The sequence below is a fragment of the Octopus bimaculoides genome, chromosome 8 (genome assembly GCF_046866305.1).
Source record: "Octopus bimaculoides isolate indiv1 chromosome 8, ASM4686630v1, whole genome shotgun sequence".
Classification (NCBI taxonomy): Eukaryota; Metazoa; Mollusca; class Cephalopoda; order Octopoda; family Octopodidae; genus Octopus; species Octopus bimaculoides.
This window is the reverse complement of record NC_142935.1, coordinates 86,065,117-86,090,310: the sequence shown is the minus strand read 5'-3', so window position 1 is coordinate 86,090,310 and position 25,194 is coordinate 86,065,117. Positions and strand designations below refer to the sequence as shown.

Below are 25,194 nucleotides of genomic sequence, written 5' to 3'. Positions count from 1 at the left end.
ACATACATACATACATACATACATATTTGTCCAACCCATGCAAGCATGGGGAAAAAGTATGTAAAATGAACAAACAAACAAACAAATATATATATATATAACAAAAATGAAAAAAAATGTTTTTTTTTTCAAAAATATATGTGAGTTTAAAGTGAAAATCTCAACATTTAAGTAATGAACATTAAATACAACATTGAATTAATTTCATCTGGTAGTTTCAACATCTACCCTGTTCATACTCTGACTGTTATTCCCAATCTTTTTTCTAAATCTAAATTCATTTGTTATTCCTAAATCTCTCTTCATCAGCTTTCGTAATCTCCCCTTATCACATCACTAACCAGCAAAACAATCACTACCTGTATCGTTATTTAAACCATTAATATCATCATCATCATCATCATCATCGTTTAACGTCCGCTTTCCATGGGTTGGACGATATATATAATGATAATTGTGTTAGTTATGTTGATATACTTTTGTGATTACAATGATGCATCAATGATGTAACTAAGATAAAGTATAACATTCTGGAGCAATTTGATGAGGTTTTCTTGCTGTCTACAGTAACATTGTAAGACTGGATGGAATTTGGACGAATTGCAGTCTTCATAGAAGATAAACTTGGCAATTAAGTCATTCAAGAATTCTATGCTGAATATTCATGGTAGGGAATCATTTACCCGTCTGATTCTTCAAAGACAACCGATAATAGAAATTATTATTTTTTTACCTCTCTCCCCATTCTACACTCTTCTATAATTTATTGGTCATTCACAAATATCTAAATATACATCTGTTATACACAATCTTTAAAACATTCGAAGGTTATGTATTTTTTTTCTCCCATTCTCCAGTTACAGGTCTTTTACTCAGAAACAATCCAACCATCTTAGAGAATCAATACATTTTCTTTTAACTAATATTTAAAACTTTCACTGAAATTGTATGTGTGACATAAATATTCAGCTAGATATGTGTAGGTAATTATGTGTAACAAACAAGTACTTTGTACACATTTACTATAAAGTATTTAGAGTTTCTGATGTTTATGCTAGTTATTATATAATTAAATCTGTACCATGTTTTTATACAGGTATCTAAATGAAACTACAGTGGTTTTAATTATATAATCATCAGATTTAATTTGTCATCTGGTTTAACACCACCACTTAGACATTCGGTCTCTTTAATAGAATCTACAAGAGTAAAACACTAACATCTGGCCATCAAGTATTTTTAAGAGTTTACTAGGGAGTAATATCAACATCAGATCCTTAGGTGTCTTTAGCAGTGTTTACTGATGTCTAACACTAAACAGTATCACAAGCTGGTCCTTGAGTATTTTAAAGAGTTTATTAAGTTCTATTTGGGCCTTGTGTTTCTTTAACAGAGTCAATTTGAAGTGGTAGACTTAATTACCTTGTTAAGCACAGTTACCTGGTCCTTCAGAGCCTTTAATATTGTTCACTCTATTTCAAGTATTCAGAGTGTGTCTTTAATTTGAAGTTGTAGTTTACTGTTCCATTCCCCCAACCACCAAGTCTTGGAAGCTCTGCAATAAGGGTCACAAGTGCTACCCTTCCTCCTCTCACTATTGTAAACCCTCACACACACACACACACACACACAGTTCATTAAATCATATTTAAATACTATATAAGATCTCAAAATAAATAAAAATATGGTGCTCAGCATTCATCTTAAATACGTTCAATCATCAAAAATAGATGTACATTAAGTGTGCTGTGTGAACAAGTAGCAAATACTTCAGACAAATCTCATCATAAGAGAAAATTTCTTCCCACTGCACATTAACCTATCTTGATTTATGTTTTCTAATCAACTAAGTCTTATTCCAATAGACTACTACATCTTGTCTTCATAGATTCTAGAGATTATATTTAATGTTGCTATGGTGTCTTTTTGTGTGTTGCAATGGTGCCAAAACATAATTGATAAACTGTGTGCGCACGCGCACACACACACACACACACACACACACACACACACACACACAACAAAAACAAATATATAAAAAGAAAAGAAAAATAATCAATTAAAAGAGGAGTTATTCATAACCATTACAAGAATGTTGTCTGTAGTCACAGAGTATTCATCAATAAGACTGAGCAGTGTGTGAATATTCTTACTGCGTATTAATTAGCAGTAAGGTGTACATTAGCGACAAGGCTTGAGTATACTACTGTAAAAGACTGGTGCAGAAAGGGCAGTGTTTCATACAGAACTACATGTGATGGAGTAACAACTGTGACATTCAGGCAAACTAATTTCATTTTTTTTTATTAGGCAAGGGGAACAGCAAGAAAAAATGTTAGATATACCATAGATTTTAAAGATGAAGGAGACATCAAATCCTAGAAAAAGAAATAAAACTGACATGGAAGCGTTAACATAAATTATCATTTAAGTTCATAATTACATGTAAACAAATATATAATTTAAGACAACAAAATATATTTAGAAACTAATTTACTTTGACAAATTAAATTCAACACAAAAGATGTTGTTTAATTTCAAATATAAATAAAATATAATTAGCCCTTTTAATAACACTCAGTCACAGACTGCCTCTAGTTCTATGATACAAATCCCTGTTTTAAAGTGATCAAAATTAAAACTTTCCATCAAAATTCCATGTTAATTTGCTCCAAACCTCAAAGTTATTCCAATGAATTCCTCATTATTTTCAAAATTGAAGAGAAAAACAGTATATTTCAACAGAAATATGGTAATATCAGAATTCAATAAACACTATTGTTTTCAATGGTGATAATTATAGAGAGAAATAAATCATATTCCATTAAACAAACCAAAAACAAAATACAACATAAACTATGACAAATATCATTATATAATTGAACAAGTCTATGTGCAGGGCCAGTAGTAAACCACTCTCTAAATACTATTAATCAGACAACAGGTCTGGCTATGTGGGTAAGAAGTTTGCTTTGCAGTCATACAGTTCTAGGTTCAATCCCATGGTGCAACACCATGAGCAAATATCTTTATCTGTAAACTTCAACTAACCAATGCCTTATGAGTGGAATTTGGTAGATGGAAGTTATACAGAAGTACACAGGATGGACCAAGTTCAGTGTACTATCGTAGGAGCAGATTGAACTCTGGAGGAGGGTAAAAACAAACTATTACTACAGAAGCCTTGTAGATGTTCCACAAGGACACCAGAGGTCAAAGTGACTTGATAGTCTTTACTTTAATCAACTTATAGACGTTTAACGATATCTGTATTTAACTTTGTTAATGACTATAAGTTCTTTCATCTAGAAATATAGGAATCTATTGATAAAATTTAATTTGGTGTCTTCATGTTATGGCAGATGTAATATCTACAGCCTCACACAGCTATAAAAACCTCAAACACTCTACATAATTTATCCAATATGGAACCCTGCACTATTTTGCTCACAATACACATTATATATCACTGGCTAGTGTTGTTTCAGATCACAACTAATGGATTATATATATACAGATGGTTAAGATTGTGAATATTTAAGAGTTGTTTGTAAAAAATCTTCTCTAAATCTACACACACACACACACACAATTAATCATCAAATGGTAACTTAAATAGATTAAAGAGAAAACCAAAAAGCAGTTATCCTCATCTATTATACAATGCATACTGCAGATAAACACTTCTATAAATTTGTTTTTAGCTGAAAGACTAAACAAAAACATAAACTTTAGTTAATAATTGAATTTTAAGGAAGTAATTTCATTTTTGGTAGATACTTTTTTTTTTAAGGTGAATCTCAGATTCACTATGACTTCTGTTACCCAGATACACTGAGAGAAAAACATTTTATGGGAAAAAGATATACAGTCAACTGATCAATACTAGTGTATACAACTGACACTCATTTTATTGATTTTAGAAGGAAGAGAGACAAAGTCAAACCCATTTGGAATTGGAATTTGAAAGACAAACATTTAATCTAAAACAATATCATGTCAACCAACTGTGTATTTATGATGAAGAATCCTTTTATGATATGGATTCCAGAAGTTTATACATATCTATAAATACACACACACCTCATGCTGGTGCCATGTTAAAAGCACCCGGCACACACTGTTAAGCAGTTAGCATAAGGAAGGGCATCCAGCCATAGAAACCAAGCCAAATCAGACTAGAAGCCAGTGCAGCTCTATGGTCAAACTATTCAACCCATGCCAGCATGGATAAAGGACGTTAAAGGATGATGACAATGATATATATATATATATATATATATATATATATATATATATATATATATAAAAATAAATGTTCAATTTACAAGGAAAGATCCAGAGGAACAGTTACAAGGTACCCAAATGTCACATAAACGCCTAAGGAATTAGTAATCACACTTGTGTGGGTGTTAATTCCAAGGAGGAGTGAGATATGTTTTGGAGAACATAAGAATAATGGAAAATGGAGACAAATGCTCCACATGTTATTTAAATCATTTATATCACCATATCACTGACGTATGTTTTGATAGATGCATTAAAATAAATCCGAGAGGATGAATAATGTGGAAAAATCCACAGAATTACAAAACCAACTTAGCAACCATCTTTCTACATTTAAGTATATTCATAAATGTAATACTACAGGTCTTAGTAAACTAATTTGGCATCTCAAAGACTGTAATAAACAATTTTCTTTGGATTGGAAAATTTTGTCAAGATCATTTCCCTATGATAAAGGGAAATCTTTCTGCCCTCTTTGTATGGATGAACAACTATTTATCCTTTCTTCCAAACACACACTGGTCAACACCTATAAAGAATGTATTTACAGGTGTTTACATGGGAAAAAACACTCTTTCAGCTATTTCAAATATCTGCAACTTAAACTTTAGTCTTTCTTTCATCTTTTCTATCTATCTGTCATTCACTTTCTATTTATTTATACCTCTATTACTCCTTTAATTTTTTCTCACTTTGTTCTCTTTTTCTCTCGTCCAATGACGTCAAATTTCTTAATGATATTTGAAAATTACTAGCATTCCTTATCCACCTTTGTTTTCCATACATATATATATATATATATATATGTGTGTGTATATGTGTGTGTGTGTGTGTGTGTGTGTGTGTGTGTGTGTGTGTGTGTGTGTGTGTGTATATATATATATATATATATATATATATATTATATTATATACTGTAGTTTCGTACATATGTAAAAATGACTTACTGATGATCACTACTGTTTGCATCCTCCCTGATAAGATTGATGCATTCTTCCACATTCTTCCTCTCAGATTTATTTTAATGCATCTATTGAAATATATGTTGGTGATATGGTAATATGAATGATTTAAATAACATGTTGACCATTTGTCCCCATTTTCCATTATTCTTATAAATATATATATATAGACCTAAGTATACGTATGCCACTATATGTATATGAAAAAAGAATACAAAAACGGGACAAGAACGCAAAACATCCAAACAATTAGATGATACAAAAAAGGAACAACAAAACATCTAGACAGTTAGATGATACAAAAGGGACAAGAAAAGACAAGGCGGGTCATTCAGAATTTTCCTTTGTCAGTCGAGTTCCAGATTATCTTTGCAGTTTTGTCTGGTTATACTCGAGACTGCTCCAATCTGGCCAGCCCCAAGGAAAATCTAAGCTAAGAGCATGAGATCCCTTGGAAGAAAGCAGTGAATGTATACAAAAACAAGGAAGGGAAAAAAAATGGAGAGATGGTACACAAATACAAATGCAAACAGGACATTAACAACAAGTGTCTTTCGACTAAGGACAAATTAAATTAAGCTGGTGTGTGTGGAAGTAAAGCTTTATGGCAGGGACATAAGAGATGACAGGCATGGGAAGGAATATAGATGTTGCACAGATGGTAGTTGAACCAAGAAAGAAAGGTCAGGCTTGGCCAAACACCGGTCACATGGAAGGAGAGGAGGGAGGTAGAGGGAAAGAAGAATTAGGGAGGGACGAGAAAAAAGAAAAGGGACAGAGTGAAGTGAAAGAGAAGGGAAGGTGAGAATGAAGGGAAGACCAGGAAATGTGAGAGAGGGGGAGCAAAAGAAAGAAGTGTGAAGGGGTGGCCATGCTGGAGCACCGTCTTTAGTTGAACAAATCGCCCCCAGGACTTATTCTTTGTAAGCCTAATACTTGTTCTATTGGTTTCTTTTGCTGAACCACTAAGTTACGGGGATGTAGACACGCCACCATCGGTTGTCAAGCAATGGTGGGGGGACAAACACAGACACACATATATATATACGATAGGCTTCTTTCAGTTTCCGCCTACCAAAATCCACTCACTTAGCCTGAGACTATAGTAGAAGACACTTGCCCAAGGTGCCATGCAGTGGAACTGAACCCGGAACCATGTGGTTAGTAAGAAAGCTACTTACCACACAGCCACTCCTGCACCTGTATATATGAACAAAAGTGTATGGGGTTTCTCTATAGGGTCTCTGGAATAATGTTACTTAACAGGGTTCAAAGCTCAGAAATTAGGGAGTCTCTCCAGGTCAAGCTGCTACTTTTCAGCATTGAAAAGTCATAACTCCAGTATTACAGACATGTGATTAGAATGCTGTAGGAAAGAATTGCAAGACAGATTCTTCAAGCCAAACCAACTGGCAGGAGACCTAGAGACAGACCAAGAATGAGATGGTTGGTAATATCCATTGTTTCAATTGGTCACACATAGGAATCCATCCAGAAAGCCTAATGACAGCTGCTCCTGATAGGACCCTATGTACGAGGTACCTGAGGACTCTCCTATAAAATCATCTTGTTTAAATGTCATCTTTTCCATGTTGCCAACCTTCACCTGTTTTAAACAAGGTAATATTTTCCCATGGCCAGACATGTTTTCATGGAAGATTGGAAACAATGATATTCATTTAGGACCATCATGCAATGTCAAGATAAGGGGACATTAACAGACACACACAAAAATCTCTTTCACAAGGCTTTGGTCATATCAGGGTGTACCATGCAGTGGGACCAAACGTGAAGCCATATAGTTGGGAAATGAACTTTGTAAACACACAAACATGCCTGTGTGTGTATGTGTGTGCATCATATATATATTTATAATTTGGTGTGTGCAATTGAAACAATATTAAAACAGCCATCTACTTAATGTATATACACTGTTGATAAGCAAGTTACTGCAGTTTTTGTCTGAGATAAACATTTCTCCTGGCAATGGCTATCAAGAATGTCTGATGCATTTCATCCATAAGAGATTTTATCTTGATCAAAGCCCACAGTTACTGCCTATCAACTGAACATATACATTAAGTATGAAATATAAATGGCTATTTACATTAAGTATGATACAAACATAGCTATTTTAATTTAATATTACTTTACTTGCAAACATCAGATTACTTATTCAATCTGACACCTACTTGAAATACTAATGAATGAGTCATTCACCATTTCCTATATCAGAGGTGACAAATCTTGTCTAGGATGCAGTTAGCTGTGAGTACATGTCATTGACAATGCCCCCAAAAAGGCCAACAAACATTCAGCATTCTCATTAGCCGCTGCCAGGATAATTTTCCCTCTCCGATTACATTATGCTTTTAAACACAGCTCATCTACAAGAGACTATATCTTGGAGAAAAATTACAGTCACTTGCCTGTCAACAAGACATATACATGAAGTATAATATATATAGAAAACTCTCTCTCATCTATGTTCCATGCTGGCATGGGTTGGATGGTTGGACAAGGATCCACTTGGTTCAAGGACTGCATCATGGGTTCAAGGACTGCATCATGGGTTCAAGGACTGCATCATGGGTGCAGTCGATCTATGATCAAACAGAAGAAACTGTGTTTCAATTGGTTCTTGAAAGAGTTTTTCAGTAATGGGGCAGAATTTGAACTCAGGATACAGAACCAGAACAGCTACTACAAAGCATCTATTCAACACTAACAAGTCTACAAATCCACCATCATAGACTGATACTTTTTTCTTTATTATTATCAAACCTGAAAGGATGAAAGGAAAAGTTAATTTTTTTTTTTTTGTGGGATTTGAACTCAGAACACAGAGTTGAAACAAATACTGCAAATAAGTCTATCCAACATTGTAATGGTTCTTCCAATTTGCCATGTGCATATATTAAGAAGATTGCAATTCTGAGGAGGAAAGACCAGAGACAATGTCTTTTCCTCTATTTTCCACAGCAGTAACAAGATGAGAAACAAACATTCTGAATATGATGTTAGCCTATCACAAGCAGTTTTCCTTGTTATGAACATGCCATCAAAAAGGTCTTAAATACTGTATTTTTTGAAATTACTGAAAAGACTTTCATCATTGGCCCCAAGTCAGCTCCTGATCAAGGAGACCTATCATTAAAAGCATTCAAGTAGGGGACCATTTTTTTTTTTTGACAGTATATCTAAGACAATGTTATCCATGTCCTTATTTTTAAAGACAGTTTGTTTTAATTTGAGTAAGGTTATCTACAATATCTAGCAAGTTGCGTAACCAGAGACAGTTCCTTGTTAACTTTTTGTTTCTCTTTTTCGAAATACAAAAAAGATGCATTGCAAAAGAACAGTCTGAGTGTATTTGGTTAATTCAATGTGAATACAACAATGTATTGGTATGTATGTGCAACATGCACATATATACATGTGCTTTTCTTGTTTTTGTTCATTCATCATTATTTTTAATGCTTACAGACTTGTTCATTTTTTCACTGCATTGTATATTGCACCCAATCTTCTGTGGCCACTTATCTCTTCCTTCTTTCCTCTCTCTTCCCTTTCGCTTCTTACCCTCCCTCCTTCCTTCTCTCTCTCTCCCCCCCCCTCCACTATGCCTAACCTTCAATTCTTTGGATTTTTGAAAACTTTTAATCTTCTTTCTACTCGATTTGCTCTTTTCTTTTGTGATGAAGGAATAGTGTCCAAAATGTTGATCTTTTCCTTTCAAGTATTAAGCTAATAGTACCTTTGTTAAACCTTGTACCTCCCATGTTTTTACTTGCTTTTGCTCATTCATCACACACACATGCATGAAAGAGACATTGCAAAGGTTAAACTATGAGCCATCTGACCCAATTTGTAAATTAGGTATTATAATTGGTTAATTTGATGTTGATTCAACAATGTATTAGAGCGACCATGTGTGTATGTGTGTATATATATCTTTATATTATATATATATATATATATATATATATATATATATATATATATATATATACACACACACACACAAAGATTAACTAGGTCAAGCAGTAAAGAAAAATGGCATATTAGAATATTGATTTAAAATTGTAACATCAAATGGATAAGAACTGGAAGAAAATATTATTCCAGTTTTAAATATCTAAATTGCTATGGTAAGCTATTGCAATAGTACTTCGAAATTAGTGAACTTCCTTTTCTATAATATTTTAATCTGTCCTTCAATCCAGAGTCTTATATTTTATATATTTTTGTGGGAGTCATGGCTTATGGTTAACATAGCTGATAGAATTTCCTGAGGGTTTGGGATGAGCATTGCTTTACATTAATTATATTTATTCTTAATGAAACAGTTGTTGAAAGTAATTAAATTACAATGTGTCTGTGAAATTTATACCTTTTCTGTATTTTATCTTAAATATGCATTGCTCTTAAGGATAATTTTAGTTGATAATGTGCATACAAACTTCTTCCACTGGATTTACTGCAATGTTATAATGAGGTGGAATTTAATGATCCATTATTAATTGAAGTCATGATTACTGTGGGTATATTTCTTGATGTTTTATGCATCCTCTCTCTTCCCCAGCCACATATAAATGCTGGGGTTGGACAAAATAATGGAAACACCTAGCATAATAATTTTTAAATATCTATAAAACCATTAAAAGCTTGTTCATTTTTATGTTTTTTTGATTTATTATTAGTGTTGCTTAATACGTTTTGCTAAAATTGCTGTTTCTTTTCAGATATCATCAGAAAAAGGTTAATTAAAATAACAGATCTATTGAACTTCCAAAGAGGTCAAATTGTTGGTGCTCGTATGGCAGGCACTAGCGTAATGAAAACGGCCAAAATGTTTGGTGTATCAAGAAGTACAGTCTCGAAAGTAATGACAGCCTTTGAGAAAGAAGGAAAAGCCTCCTCGTCGAAGCAAAACTCTGGAAGAAATCGAAAACTTTCAGATAGGGACCATCGGACTCTTACATGAATTATTAGAAATGATCACAAAAGTACAGATCCCAAAATTACTGCAGAGCTTAATGACCACCTAGAGAACCCAATTTCCACAAAAACTGTTCACCGGGAGCTGTACAAGGCCAGATTTCATGGGAGGGCTGCAATCAGAAAACTACCACTTTCAAAAACATACATCGCAAAGTGTTTAGAGTAGAGTAAAAACCTATAGAATTGGTCCCTAGAGCAGTGGAAAAATGTTATTTTCTTGGACGAGTCATCCTTTACCTCATTTCAAATCACCAGCTGAGTATACATTTGGAGACAGCCAAAAGAAGCATTTGACCCAGACTGCTTTCTTCCAACTGTTAAACATGGAGGAGGATCTGTGATGATCTGGGGTGGGGGCTATATATTGAAAATCCATCAGCCCAATGGTTTCCCTTCATGGAAAAATTAATAGTCATGACTATTTAAGCATTTTATCTGATCAAATTCATCCTATGGTTGCAGAACTGTTTCTGGAGGGAAACGCAATCTTTCCGGATGATAATGCACCAATTCACACAGCTAAAATTGTTACTGAATGGCATGAGGAACATTCTAGTGAAGTCGAACATCTTATCTGGCCACCACAGTCCCCAGATCTCAATATTATTGAGCATTTATGGTGCATTTTAGAAAAACAAGTATGGAGTTGATATCCTCCACAATCATCACTACAAGAACTGGAGACTGTTTTAGCCGAAGAATGGACAAAAATTCCTTTGGAAACAATTCAAACTTTGGAACTCAATGTACATGTGTTTCAGAATAAAGCTTTAGGCAAGAAAAGAGTGCAATATGAATTTATTGAATGACAAAAGGCTCCCTTGTCATTGAGTTAATACACACAAAGAGTATGTAGCTAGAAAATAAATTGGTTATATCTGTGGATTGTTTTAGCATAGTCTCCACTAAGTGAACAATGAAATATTTACAGAATGCAAGAATATACACAAACATGCAAAATAAGAGAACTATGAACTGTTGCAGAGATTCATGCACTCTGACAGAGCTAATAAAACTATAGACTAAACACCAAAAATAAGATGAAAAGGCTTTCTTTTTATATTTTAAGAAAATGGAATTATTATGATGCATTGATTTTTAAATATGAAACACTGACATCTGGATGTGGTTATCCAAGAAAGACAGTTGAGCTAGGAATTTTAATAAGTGCTGTTAGATCACTGTTGACCTTTGGATTCACTTGAGATACAATCCAAGAAATGTTGTTTGACAATTCCCTCAAAGTCTTGCTTTAATGGCAATAGGAACTCAAACAACAGTTGAATCAGGCAAGGCCATATTTCTGTAAAAATTATTTCTGTTATGTTTGTGAGGTGAAAATTACATTGTTGTTTTCTAGTTTAAATTCACCACAGTTGGATTTGAACACAGAAATATAAGACCCTGAACTAGACACAATATAGTAAGCTTCACTGCCTCTTCATCAACTCCACCACCCTATAAAAAAAAGTGAAAAATTATTAAAACCCAAATCAATACCATTAATGCGTTTCATTCTTCTGCAAGTATTTGGCCCAAGTTCCTGGTTTCAGGACAATAGCCTCTTTATGTACCACTTCCAACTGCACTTTATACAACACCACTGTTTGCAAAGGCTTCACAGTTGCGGCCTACTGTGAGATAATATACAAACCATATATATTATTCCTTTCAAAGACACAAATCTCTCATCAGCTACCACTAAACCACCTCCTGCTGCACAAACTACATTCTGTACTATAGTTATGGACCAAAGATGCACATTTAGAATCCACTCTATCCTGTATTTCAGTAATGATGACTTCCAGTTACTCTGGCTTAAAATCTATCTCTTCCCTATTTCACTAAATTTATCTACTCTCTTCACACACCCCTGTCTTAGTAAAGTCATCTTTTGTGACTTCAGTGTACACAACTCCTCTTACACTGAATCATTAGCCACTATCAACTGCCTGTACTAGTTAGTTATATATATTACAGACAAACCTAATACTTTTGATCTGTTCCTCACCTCCAAATCCAACTTTTATCTTTGTATCACTATTTCTGCATCAAGTGGGACATCTAATCATTCCCTAAATAAGACAACATATCTCACAGCCTCCTACAACCCAATGCCTTTACTTATCCTTTAAGCCATTTGGTACTTCAAGTCAGTTAATTGGTCACAGCTTCATCAGTTTTATACTGATGACCTATCACAGGCAGCTGTGTCAGTCATTAGGATGTTGCTTCACAGCTGTCACACAATCAATATCCATAAACCCCAAATAGTTTATCCACAGATGTGCTGCAGTAATACAGATATACAACACCTGGAACAAATCATAGCTAAGGTTTCCAACCCTCCATTCATCCACATTGTTGCAAGAATTGCTGATATAGTTCTCACTGACATCAATTCTACCAACTCTATTATAAGGACAACTAGCCAGCAATCTGACTTGGTAACATGCATCATGTTTTTATTAATTGTTTTAAGTATCTTTGTAGTTGCAAGCAGACATAGATTCTCTTGACTCAGCAAAATATCCAGAATGTGACAACATGAGGGAAGGAGGGTTACACTAGCAATAGGACGGTCCTTCGTTTACAGCTGATTATACAGGAGTAACATGAAAATAAAGAGTTTTGCTCAAGGGCACAACATGCTGCCTGGTCCAGGAATTGAACCTAGAACCTTGATATCCTAGCCACAGGGGCACACTACCTAAATTTTACTCATGCCCCAAATATTTTCTCCTGTTCATTAATTACCTCCTTGCTGTCTTCTCTAATAACTAATATTTTGTAAACAGGTGTCATGCACACTTTAACATCTCACCACATACACAGTTTCCCAGAGCAATGACACCTGATAACATCCTTCAACAGATATATAACAAGCCAATCTCTTATCACTGCACACACAAGGAAACAGTCCTGAACACAACTAAATCTCACACAGTCTCTGATAATAATGACTCTGCATATGTAACATGATTATAAAACTGTGTCACATAAAAAATACGAAAAAAAAACAAAAATTATAAAATGCCTCTTTAGGTCCAGGAAATACTTCAGTCTTAATCAGTTGCTGGCTTGAGGCTGAAGCAAATCTCATATTGGAGAACTAGCTCTATATCTAGGAGGGTACAGCTACTCCACATCACATACATAACAAAGCTATATTTTATTGTTGGTCCTATATCTGACAGGACTATTCAGCTACTCCATACACAAATACACACGTTTTGATAACATCCACAAAGAAGGCTATTTAACTGACTAGCAATGATTCAATTACCAATACACTTTGACTACAGGCTCACACAGATACAGTTTCCTCTCTTTTCCTCTCCTATTGCTAACAGCTTCTAGTCCTCTAAAGTAGCTCACTGCACATCCTTGATATACCAATCCTATGTTATTCAATTGTCCCCCTCCTCACCAACCTTCACAATAAACACTTCATCCAGTCTTTCTTCACAGAACTGCAGCCATCTGGAATTCCCCTCCTTGTCTTGCTAATGTCCTTCCTGTATACATAATCTTCACATGATTAAGATTAGCATCACCCATGGTCAAGGAGATAGACCTGACAAGGTAAAAAGCAGTACCTCTTGTGAAACAAGTCTGCAAAAGTCAATGGTATTAATCTCTATTAAGTATGTTAAAAAATATAATTTTTTCATTCATTGTTTTCCTCGGATAAGCCGATGTGAATCCGATTTACAATGTTAACACAGCAAATAGTTTAACTAAGAACATTTAAAATTGCATTGATACTAGATGATTGATCTACTTTTACAAACCTATAATTTTATCAGTTCTCTTTGTCCATTATGTCTATTATTGACTGTTATCCACAAATGGTTGTACAATATAAGATGTCTATTGTTGCCTTTGCAGGGTCTGAAAAAGCCATGGACAGTTTCTTCCTCAAGAGCTTACCTTCTTCAAAAAGTGCAGAAATAATATGTTTGTTTTTAATTCACTCTTTACTGTTTTCTTCATCATCCTCACTCTTGGTAATTATCTACTCTATCAGTTGGAGTAATCCATAGTTGCTCATACCAGCTGGAACAATCCATTGTAGCTATGAGAATATAATTGATAACAGCCTGAAAGGTGCAGGGATGGTTGAATGGTTAAGAAATTTGCTTCCTAACTACATGAATTTAGGTTCAGTCCTACTGCATGGTATCTTGTACTATAAACCCAGGCAAGCATCTTATACTATAAACCTGAGCTGATCAAAGCCTTATAAGTGGGTTTGGTAGATGGAAACTGAAAGAAACCTCTAGTATATATGAGTGTATATATCTCATCTTGACATAGTGAGTTGCAAATAAATGTCAGTCATAGAAGTGGTGGTGTTTGTTTTCAATCTTTCATGAAAGCATACCTGTCCATGGGGTAATATTACTTTGAATAGAAACAAAATGAGGATTGGTGACAGGAAGGACACCAAACCACAGAAAATCTGCCTCAATGAATTCCAGTGAGCCATGCAAGAATGGAGAAGTGGATGTTAAACAGATGATGATGATGATAAGGAGAAAGAGCTATCTTTTTTTTGGTGCAGTTAAGTGTGACTGTTGGTGTCTCTTAATTATGAGAGATAGACATGAAGACTAACATTACAATAAAAAAAGGAAAAGGCTTGTTCTTCTTTAAGCATTTAGTTAAATGAAGAGAAATTGCTATAACTTGAAATTGAAACCAAGTTACGGACTTGGTTTGTTGCAAGTTGAACTTATATAGCACTAGCAATGCACCCTCGTGTTGTCAGGGTGTTATGATCTACAGCTGCATTGTATTATATATACTAGCAAATTTACCCATCTACATAAAATGAGAGAGGGAAGTCATAATAGCAGTATGTATTGACAAATGTGTAAATGGACTTGATAGATTACTGGGTGATGTCTTAAGAGATCACCTTATTGTTGGTGATACAACGTTCTATTGCAGCTAAATGGCATGTGTTTGTGACTAAGTGACATGTGATGATGATTCTTTCCCAAACTGAAATAGACTCCCTGCCTCTGTATCATGAATGGTTATGTGGATCACTCCTAACGAAAGCCAGAGCTTCTTTCGACCACTTCATAAAAAGTATTAAGACAAAAATGCTATTTAGATATACTTTTATTTTAGTTGTTTACACTATTTTATGCTTGTTTATACTCTTATACATTCAAAATTCACAAACTTTCTTATTTAAATTATGAATCATATTCCTTTCGATAATATCAATATGATTACAAAACTTCTTTGTAGACAATATTTTCTGTTTGGTTGACACCAATTTTCAAATTACTGGAGTCTGTTGCTCCACTCACAGTGATGTGTAAACATTGGACAAATGTAAACATTGGAGTGGGTAAAAATACACCTACATGATCTAAAGTCTGGCCCTGTGTTTTGTTTACTGTGCATGCATGAGCAGATTCTTTAGGGTTGCAAAAAAATCAAACTAAGACTTACCTCTCACTGTTCTATGCAAATAACGTCTGGATGTTCTGGTACCATGGGTTATTTTGATTGACAAAACTGAGATGTAAACAACAGCCACTTTGATTAGCCATTTTGAATCCTGCTCCAGACTGACACATTTCAGTAACCACTAAATAATCACACACACTTTTCCATTTTATTTTCGCTATTAACTGTCCTCGTGACCCCCTTTGTATCTACAATGGGGCCACAAACTATACAATGAAAATCCAGAGTTACTCGTAGTCAGTGAATTTCTAATAAAAATGCAAAGGTGGTTTATCAATTCAAAAATTGATATCCATGAAATAATCACACTTTCTGATTTTTTAATGCTAAAAACTGCCCTGATGACTGTCTTTGTAACCCTGAAAAATATTGTAACCATTGGTCCAGCCATCTGGCCGTGAAGAAGGAACAGACAAAGTGACAGACATAACACCCATTATAGTAAGATGGCAAATCTGCCATCTACAATGGGAAATTATTGCAAATCTAAGCACTCTGAATTCATGAACTATACAGTGAGGGAGATCCAGAGTTAATCTGCACCAGAATTTTAGCAAAAAAATCAAGTGATTTATTAATAAAAAACTCAATATCCACTAAATTTTTTTTGCTGAAGACCTTCCTGATGACCTCCTTTGTAATCCCGAAAAACATCATAACCATTGGTCCAGCCGTTTGACAGTGAAGAGGGAACAGACAGACAGACAGATGAACATATCGCCCATTATAGTAAGATACTCAATTTTCCAGTCCAAGCAAAATGTACACGACACACACAATGCACTCCAGTGTTGCCTGGGTTGTTGATAACAATAACACCATGACCAACTGGTATTGCAGTTGTTGTTGGCACTCCGTCGCTTACGACGTCGAGGGTTCCAGTCGATCCGATCAACGGAACAGCCTGCTCATGAAATTAACGTGCAAGTGGCTGAGCACTCCACAGACATGTGTACCCTTAATGTAGTTCTTGAGGATATTCAGCGTGACACAGTGTGACAAGGCTGACCCTTTGAATTACAGGCACAACAGAAACAGGAAGTAAGAGTGAGAGAAAGTTGTGGTGAAAGAGTACAGCGGGGTTCGCCACCATCCCCTGCCGGACCCTCGTGGAGCTTTAGGTGTTTTCGCTCAATAAACACTCACAATGCCCGGTCTGGGAATCGAAACCGTGATCCTACAACCATGAGTCTGCTGCCCTAACCACTGGGCCATTGCGGCGACACATGAAGTCTTTCGAGCGGGATCGTTGCCAGTGCCCCTGGATTGGCTCATGTGCAGGCGACACATGAAATCTTCCGAGCGGGATCGTTGCCGGTGCCCCTGGGCTGGCTCTTGTGCGGGTGACACATGAGGTTTTTTGAGCGAGATCGTTGCCAGTGCCCCTAGACTGGCTCTTGTGCTGATGACACATGAAATTTCTTCGAGCGAGATCGTTGCCGGTGCCCCTGAACTGGCTCTTGTGTGGGGTTGTTGTGGGATTTCGAGCGGGATCATTGCTGGTGCCCCTGGGCTGGCTCTTGTGCGGGTGACACATGAGGTTTCTCGAGCGAGATGAGCGTGGCCGTTGCCAGTACCGCCTGACTGGCCTTCGTGCGGGTGACACGTAAAAGCACCCACTACACTCTCTGAGTGGTTGGCTTTAGGAAGGGCATCCAGCTGTAGAAACACTGCCAAATCAGATTGGAGCCTGGTGTAGCCATCTGGTTTCATCAGTCCTCAGTCAAATCGTCCAACCCATGCTAGCATGGAAAGTGGACGTTAAACGACGACGACGATACGTACAGACATATATATATATATATATATATATATATATATATATATATATATATATATATATATATATATATATATATATATAAGTGGACGTTAAACGACGACGACGATACGTACAGACATATATATATATATATATATATATGTACCGCCTGACTGGCCTTTGTAGGGTTTTCGAGCGAGATCGTTGCCAGTGCACCTGGACTAGCTCTTGTGCGGGTGGCACATAAAAGACACCATTTCGAGCGTGGCCGTTTTCGTGCGGGTGACACGTAAAAGCACCCACTACACTCTCTGAGTGGTTGGCGTTAGGAAGGGCATCCAGCTGTAGAAACTCTGCCAAATTAGATTGGAGCCTGGTGTTGCCATCCGGTTTCACCAGTCCTCAGTCAAATCGTCCAACCCATGCTAGCATGGAAGGCGGACGTTAAACGATGATGATGATGATGATGATGATGATGATGATGATGATGAAGGTATTGCAGTACATGTCTCTGATAAGGAAAAACTGATTTGAAATTGTACCAATCAGTGAACATGATGTACATCCCAACCAATGAAAGGATATGTACTGTGGGTAGACTCATGTGTGTATGTGACCTTAATTTGCCCTCACACAGATGTGCAGTGTCGTCGTCTTCACTGAGGTTATCAGGTCAGATATTTGTTTTCCATTGCACCACCCGCGTTATAGTACATGTTCAGCCAGTGTGAAAAATAGGGAGATTGTAATAAAATCCTTATGAACTTTGCGGCTTATGGAAAGAATATGTACTAATAACGAAAAGCAACTTTGCATAAATTGGGTTGAATAAAGAGAAAAATGTTAAAGGCAAAAAAGCTCAAAAGGTTTTAGTCATTGCTCCATGTCTTTATCACACTTTAAAAAATATAGGCTCTTTCCTTGGGGAAATTTTATTGAATTTAAACGTGAGAATGCTTGTTTAAGCATTCCTGAGTCATTTGCTACCAAGAAAATCTACATGGACATATTGTTTTCAGTAGTAATCTCAGAAGTAATCACAATATTTGAAAGACATTGTTTAATCATGGAATACTGAAGACATTCACATAGGCAGTTTAGTTGTGGCAGAAAGGCCATTATTGACAGAAAATGTGCCAATAATTGTTCCAAAAAGTATGTTTTTTGGTCATTTTCCATTGACAGAGAGGGTTTTGTGCATCACAAATGCACTCATAGCACTCCTTGTACGTTGTTGCATGTTTTGACACTGGAAACTGGCAATGTAGATTAGAAGCAAATTCAAATATTGCCTGAAAATGACCTCACAATTGTGCGACCTGACCTTGTTTTCGAGGTTATTTTTGTAGTAAAAAACAGCTGTGCAAAAAACATACTTCATTTGGTAGCCAAAAGACTACTGAATCTTTTGATACCTCATACATCAAAATTGGCAATTCAGTTTTCGAATCCTGAAAGAACATACTACACACAAACTCTGTTTTAGCTGTGCATCATTAACCAGCTAGAAGAGATGTCCTCCATATAAATATATTTAGTGACAAATTTTAACCTGGAACACTGAGGTCTTAAGAATTTTGTTTAATGTTTTTGCTATTCCTTGAGTAGGTGGAAATCAGCAATATAACAAAGCAGATAAAATTGGGTATCTGCAACATTCAATCCTTTACCAAAGTTACTATTTTCCCCAAAGGAAAGCTAACAAGCAATTAAGATTATTCTATTTTGATCTGCCCTAGAATTTAAGTTCTTACAAACAAAGCTACCATCTTGCTATGTAGTAAATATAATCTGCTCAATTAGAATGGAAGATAAACTTTCAAAGAGATAAGCTTACACGTTTCTTAACCTCATTAATATCTGGTTGTAATTATTTACATTCAAAGGCATTGTTGAAGTGAAAATTAAAGTTTAACAAAATTGTTCTTAACATCTGAAGCAAAAGACATAGATGATCTACAAATCATTAGTTCTCTTCTATCTGTTAAAGTATGTAATACCAAATGTTGACCAAAGTCATTAACTGAAACTGAAATCCCACTGTGAAGAGAAAGATGTACAAACAGAGACACACACCACCTAAATGTGTCTTGACACTTTTACATACTATCTCTGAAATATGATATACAACTTTCAAATTTTTTAATGATACTATCTCTTCTGTTATTCCTTCCTCTCTTCTTCCAGCTTTTATTCCAATCACCCTGTCTTGCCCTCCACACTCTCAATTCTTGCTTCTTTTCATCTTAGTTGTTTTTCTGTCCACTCTATTAGTACATTGCCCTGTATAGACAGAGACAATGTAGGGTGCAAGGAAACAGCATGAGTGCCACGATAAGATGCACTCATCGCATTGTAAATAGGTTGGAGAAAATTAGAGTGGAGATCAACCTTAGTCTTGTGTTGTTGAGATCATGATAAAATGTACCCAGTACACTTTTGTAGAGTAGTTGGTTACAGGAAGAGCATCCAGCTATAGAAACCATGCCATATTTAATGTTCAAGTGAAATGTGGTCCTTCAATCCATCTAGGAAGACAATAACTTTGAAGAGTTGATGCAGACACTGATGATCCACCCAACCCATGCTAGCATGGAAAACAATCATATCCAACCCTTTTAAGTAGCACAATGCATAATATATAGTTTGTGACAAGAATAGTAGAATTGGCTACAATTACTGGACTGAGGTTATAAGAGACTCAACAACTGGCAACTGTTGTGCTTTTGCTAAATATGTTTATGTAGTTGTGAGCTGAAACAGACACTCTTTTGACCCTTCATCAATGATCCAGTGGAACATCCAAGATGTAACAGTAGAAGGAAAAGAAGTTTGTATCAGTAGCTGAAAGGTACTCATTTACAACAGTGTAGAGTGAAGCAATGTGAAATGAAAGGCCTTGCTCAAAGACACATGTCACCTAGTCAAGGAAGTGAAGCCACATTATTATCATAATGAGCTGAACATCCAACCATTAGGCTACACAACTTCACTGATAATGGAACAGAGACACATAAAGAACAACAAAAGAGAAATGAGTAGAAATGTAAACCTGAAGTATGTAGATTGGAAGTTAAGATCCACCAAAGCAACAAACAGAAAATAGTACCATAAGGGGAAATAGTAGATATAGGTGTCCAAGTAGAGAGATATATGTAGGGTGGCTTTCACAAGTAGAACGATACTGATTAGTCATATTAGCATTGACTTAAACTGAGTTCAAATACAGAAACACAGTATGCTAAATGTGTGTGTGTAAATAGTGAACCATTAAAGACACAGGATCTAACACTTCTGCAGGATTAAAATGGATATAGTGGTACAGTTTAATTGAAATTATAATCATGTCAGAACATGTTAGAAGTAATAGTAGGTTCCAAATAGTCTAATGATAAATAGTTACTGTGTGAAAGCAGAAATAATAATTCTTTAAAATTCAGATGTGATTGAAGCAGTAACACATTACAATCTTTTATTTAATGATAGAAAATAATTTCAAAGTCCACAGGTTAACTGTAAAGATTCATTGCATGGTTAGACAGAAGAAATTAAGTAATTATTCCTTCATTTATTTATACACAATCTTCAATTTTTCTAAGAAAATGAGATGAAATAAAATAACAAAATATTTACATCACATTTAAGAATTTGTCATCTAGTGCTTGAGAATGCTTGTGCCTCTACTGTAGAAGCACAAACATTCTGAAGTGCAAGACGACAAATTCTTAAATGTGATGATGAAAATATTTTATTTAATTTCATTTCCTTGGAAAGATTTGAAGACTTCCTGCACCTGTATATAAATAAACTAAGGAACAATTTCTTCAGTCCTTCTGACTAACCTTATTGTTACTGATATACTACTGCAATTTTTTTATTTAGCCACATTTTTTTTTCATATTCATTTACCATACATTGTTTTACACCTATTTGTTTTTCATTTTTGTGACTGGGTTTTAAACTAGAGATTAACCACAGAAACATACGTTGGACACATTTAGATAAAAATGTGTATAACTGGCTTTAGAAAAAAAAATATATGCAGATGTATTAATCTCCATATTCATTGTAATTGTCTTGAATACCCATTTGGTAAACTATTTATAATCTAGCAAACTCAGGATTTATAAATCAGATGAAATACATTGAGATTGTTTACTTCAAGTAATCCTAGGTGTTCATTACCACTTGATGTGGTTAGCCATAACTTGGATTATAACTGAGTGCTTGAACAGTACCTGCCTGGATACTTCATTACTATCTTTTCACTATACACACACAATATAAAGAAGCAGATTTATATAACATGCCTTGTGACTCCATGGCACAAAACTATTAGTAGCACATTTTATTACTGTGCACATTAAATGACATTTATTTCTCATTGGATTGAGTACTTCTTTTTGTTGATCCTACCTTAACAGTAAACTATACACACACACACACACACACACATATGTCATAATTACATAGTAGTCACTGAGCTGGTTATGGGAAATAAAAACACTGAACACAAATTAGTGATTGGCTGGACTTGATACTCTCAAAACCAATTCCATCATTAAAAGACAATATCCACTCATGTGACAGTTTTGATAAGCTTACAGCAATCTTGTTCTCATCTCCCTTTTCCAGGTTTAATTCTCCTCTACTCATTTGACAGTGTTTGGAATCATTCATACTTCCAAATAAAAAAGACAGAGGCTAAAAGTGCCAAAATAATTTTTTGTTTATCTTTACAATATAAAACTAATATAAAAACTAAAAATTCAGGTTGCATTGAAAAAAAAAGAAAAATCACTGCCTTCCATCTACTAGAGAGACAAGTTGATGAAGAATACAACACAGTTAAAACCCTTTAGCATGCAGTTTAGCAAAATATTTGCTCAACTAAAAATTAAAATACTACTTATTTCATTTACATAATTATTTGTGAAAATTACAACTAATTTTGAATAGAAATTTTAAGTAAAGAAAAAAAATATGCCATTTTAAGAAATAGCAGAATGCTATAAAGAGAGGAAAAAGTTACAAGCAACACTATATATATATATATATATATATATATATATATATATATATATATATAACTTATATAAACTGTGCAAGACAGGGATAGTTTCCAACTAAAGGAAACCTGTAACACTGACTCACAGTGTGTGAAAACACAACTTTAAACCCATGCAAAAAAAGAAAAGGCAATTTAAATATGTCAAAGATTATATAAACATATTTATATATACCCCACTTCTCTCCGATGGTGACAGCAAGGCCTAAAAAAAGAATGTATATTATTTATACATACAGAACATGCCAAGAACAGAGTTGAGAGTTAAATTGTAACAATTTTGTTAAAATAAAAGTGTGTCCCCTAAAATAAATAAATTTAAATGGTTAATTAAAATGTGAATAAAATTTTTGCTGAAATTAAAAAGTATTAATTATTCTTAGTGGTATGATGCAGAGAAGAAAAATATGCAATACAAAATATGTTGGTATTTTAAAGTTGCAACTTTTCAGATACTATTTCAGCTGATAACTTCAGTCGAATTCAGTTACCAGCAGACATTATTGTGTTTTTAGCTAGCATCCATGGCTTTCCACAATTTCAGTTTTTATTGCAAACATATCTTTATATGTCTTCATTCAACACACACACACACACACACACACACAACTATTTTAAACTAGATTTTATAATTAACTGATGTATTGGATTAGGAGCTTCTATATGGTGACTTGACTTGCAATGAAAAAAAAAAAAAAAAAAAAAGGACTAAAATTCAAATCTTCCTCAAATCACAATTTATTGAAAGAAAAAGAAAAAGATAAAAAACAAATAAGGTAATCTGAGATAATATATGTCTAGAAATATGGCTTGTTATGGTTGGATTATTTTTGACCATAGGCATGTTTGATAAAAGCTGATTTCGAGTATGCAACGACTAACCACCTATAAAATTCTAATTTGTTGGGAGTATATAATTTCACTAAGAGAAACCAATTATTAAAGTCTACACTGTCTAGAAAATAGGTGAAAATTCTAATTTTAGTATATTTTTTTTTATCAAAATGTGATTTTCAAGGATTTTATTACTGCAGATTTCAACAGCAGAAAACTAATTTTAATTCATTGTGAGCTAGCATTCATTTTTGAAATTGCAGAATAGTGTTCTCTCTCAAACACACTTCATTGTGCTACTATCTACAGACATATCAGTAAAACCATTTCTCCAAATTATAAGTTTAATCCAACATTAACCAAATTATGCTAATTCCAATATCCTTTCATATTTGTTGGGTGTTTTTGAAGAAATAGAAAGCTGAAGAAGAAAAGTAGTTTTAATTTATTTATGTCAATTGTACAAAATATAAGCTTGCCTAATTTCCTTTCTCCTAAAGTATTCTCCCTACCCACTGACTTTGTTGCCTCATAACTTTCTGAAAAATGGATATTTTTTACAAATATCTCTCAGTGTACATTATGATTATATTGGAATTAGTTCAGAAAAATTTTTCAAAGATGGAGGAGTTTCAGATAAACTACATGTCTAAACTTTGTTTCCTCATAACTTTCACATTCTGATGATGTAGTTTACAATGGTGTTGCAAACAAAAATTTACATTCGAGTACTATTCCACCCTTTTCCTTCTGGATTATGAAATTTCCCAGAGGTAACTGAAGATAAAAAAAAAATTTTTTTTTTAAATCAGAGGAAAATTTGTTGGTTTGGTTATTTGGTATGCTATAAGCCTAAGAATATACCCAAATGATCACTGCTATTTCTACAATATCAGAAAAATTATACAAATTGGGAATCAAATATGTAAATATCATTTAGTGACCAGCAGAAAATTGCTCTTTCAGTTAGTTCGATGAATAAACCTAGTAATTCATTGACTGAATCTCTATCAATCAAAATATTAACTCAAAACATAATTGATGATTAACTATCATTTTTACAAATATGGCTCTTATTTTCTAGGTTTACATAAATTACTTCTCAGCTATTTGGAAGAGGGAAAACTTATTTTATAAGTATGTTGAATTGTTACATAGCTATGTTTTATAATCTTTGTTTTAAGAGGACTCTTTTAAGCTTCTCAAAAGTTAAGGTGACCACTCAGTGACACTTAAAGATTGTTACTGTGAGCTTCTTTGGTAGTTATAACTAACTAGTTATAAAATACAGAGACAACCATTAGTATTCTCAGCAGCTTTACATTGCTATTAAGAATTCATTGATAGTTAAAACACTTCCTTTATATTGTGAAGAGACACTGTTTATTTTTCATCTTTAGTGAAAGTGACCTCCTCAAGGAAGTTGGGCATCCTAAACAAATCCATCGGATATAAAAAGGGTTCTATTTGGATTACTGGGAAGAAAAAGAAAAACTAATGCATTGTTGAGGGGGACAGTTTAGTCTTATTGTAACTAACATCTCTAGTGTTTGTGGTATGGTAGAATGTATCCAATTCATAAACTGGCAAAAAGGAAGGAATGACCAGATGTGAACCCTGACTTACCACTGAAATCTACAGACAAGCAGAAGTGGAAAACGAGGGGGTTTGTGATATGTCCAAACTGTATCCTACACAATCCATCACTTCATGTTGCAGAGTTCAGTATAGTTCACATTAGGGTAGAGATATAGTATAACTGGGAAAAACAGATCATTTCTAGCTGTT

At 34.5% G+C, this 25,194-nt stretch overlaps 1 protein-coding gene across 7 annotated transcripts in view; it reads right to left on the bottom strand.

Moving 5' to 3' along the window:
* LOC106871890 (vesicle transport protein SFT2B) overlaps nucleotides 1-25,194 on the bottom strand; it is a 76,103-nt gene that overhangs the window by 41,224 nt on the left and 9,685 nt on the right. For 2 of the 7 annotated variants that reach the window (XM_052970210.2, XM_089356741.1), the window contains exons 2-3: nucleotides 22,748-22,777; nucleotides 2,346-2,378 (exon numbers count right to left, since the gene is read on the bottom strand). The exons of 2 other annotated variants lie outside the window; for them this stretch is intronic. In XM_052970210.2, coding sequence (XP_052826170.1) covers nucleotides 2,346-2,378; nucleotides 22,748-22,777 — 63 coding nt within the window. The remainder of the gene's footprint in view (nucleotides 1-2,345; nucleotides 2,379-22,747; nucleotides 22,778-25,194) is intronic. 3 more of the 7 variants (XM_052970212.2, XM_089356743.1, XM_089356742.1) reach the window with 2 other exon arrangements.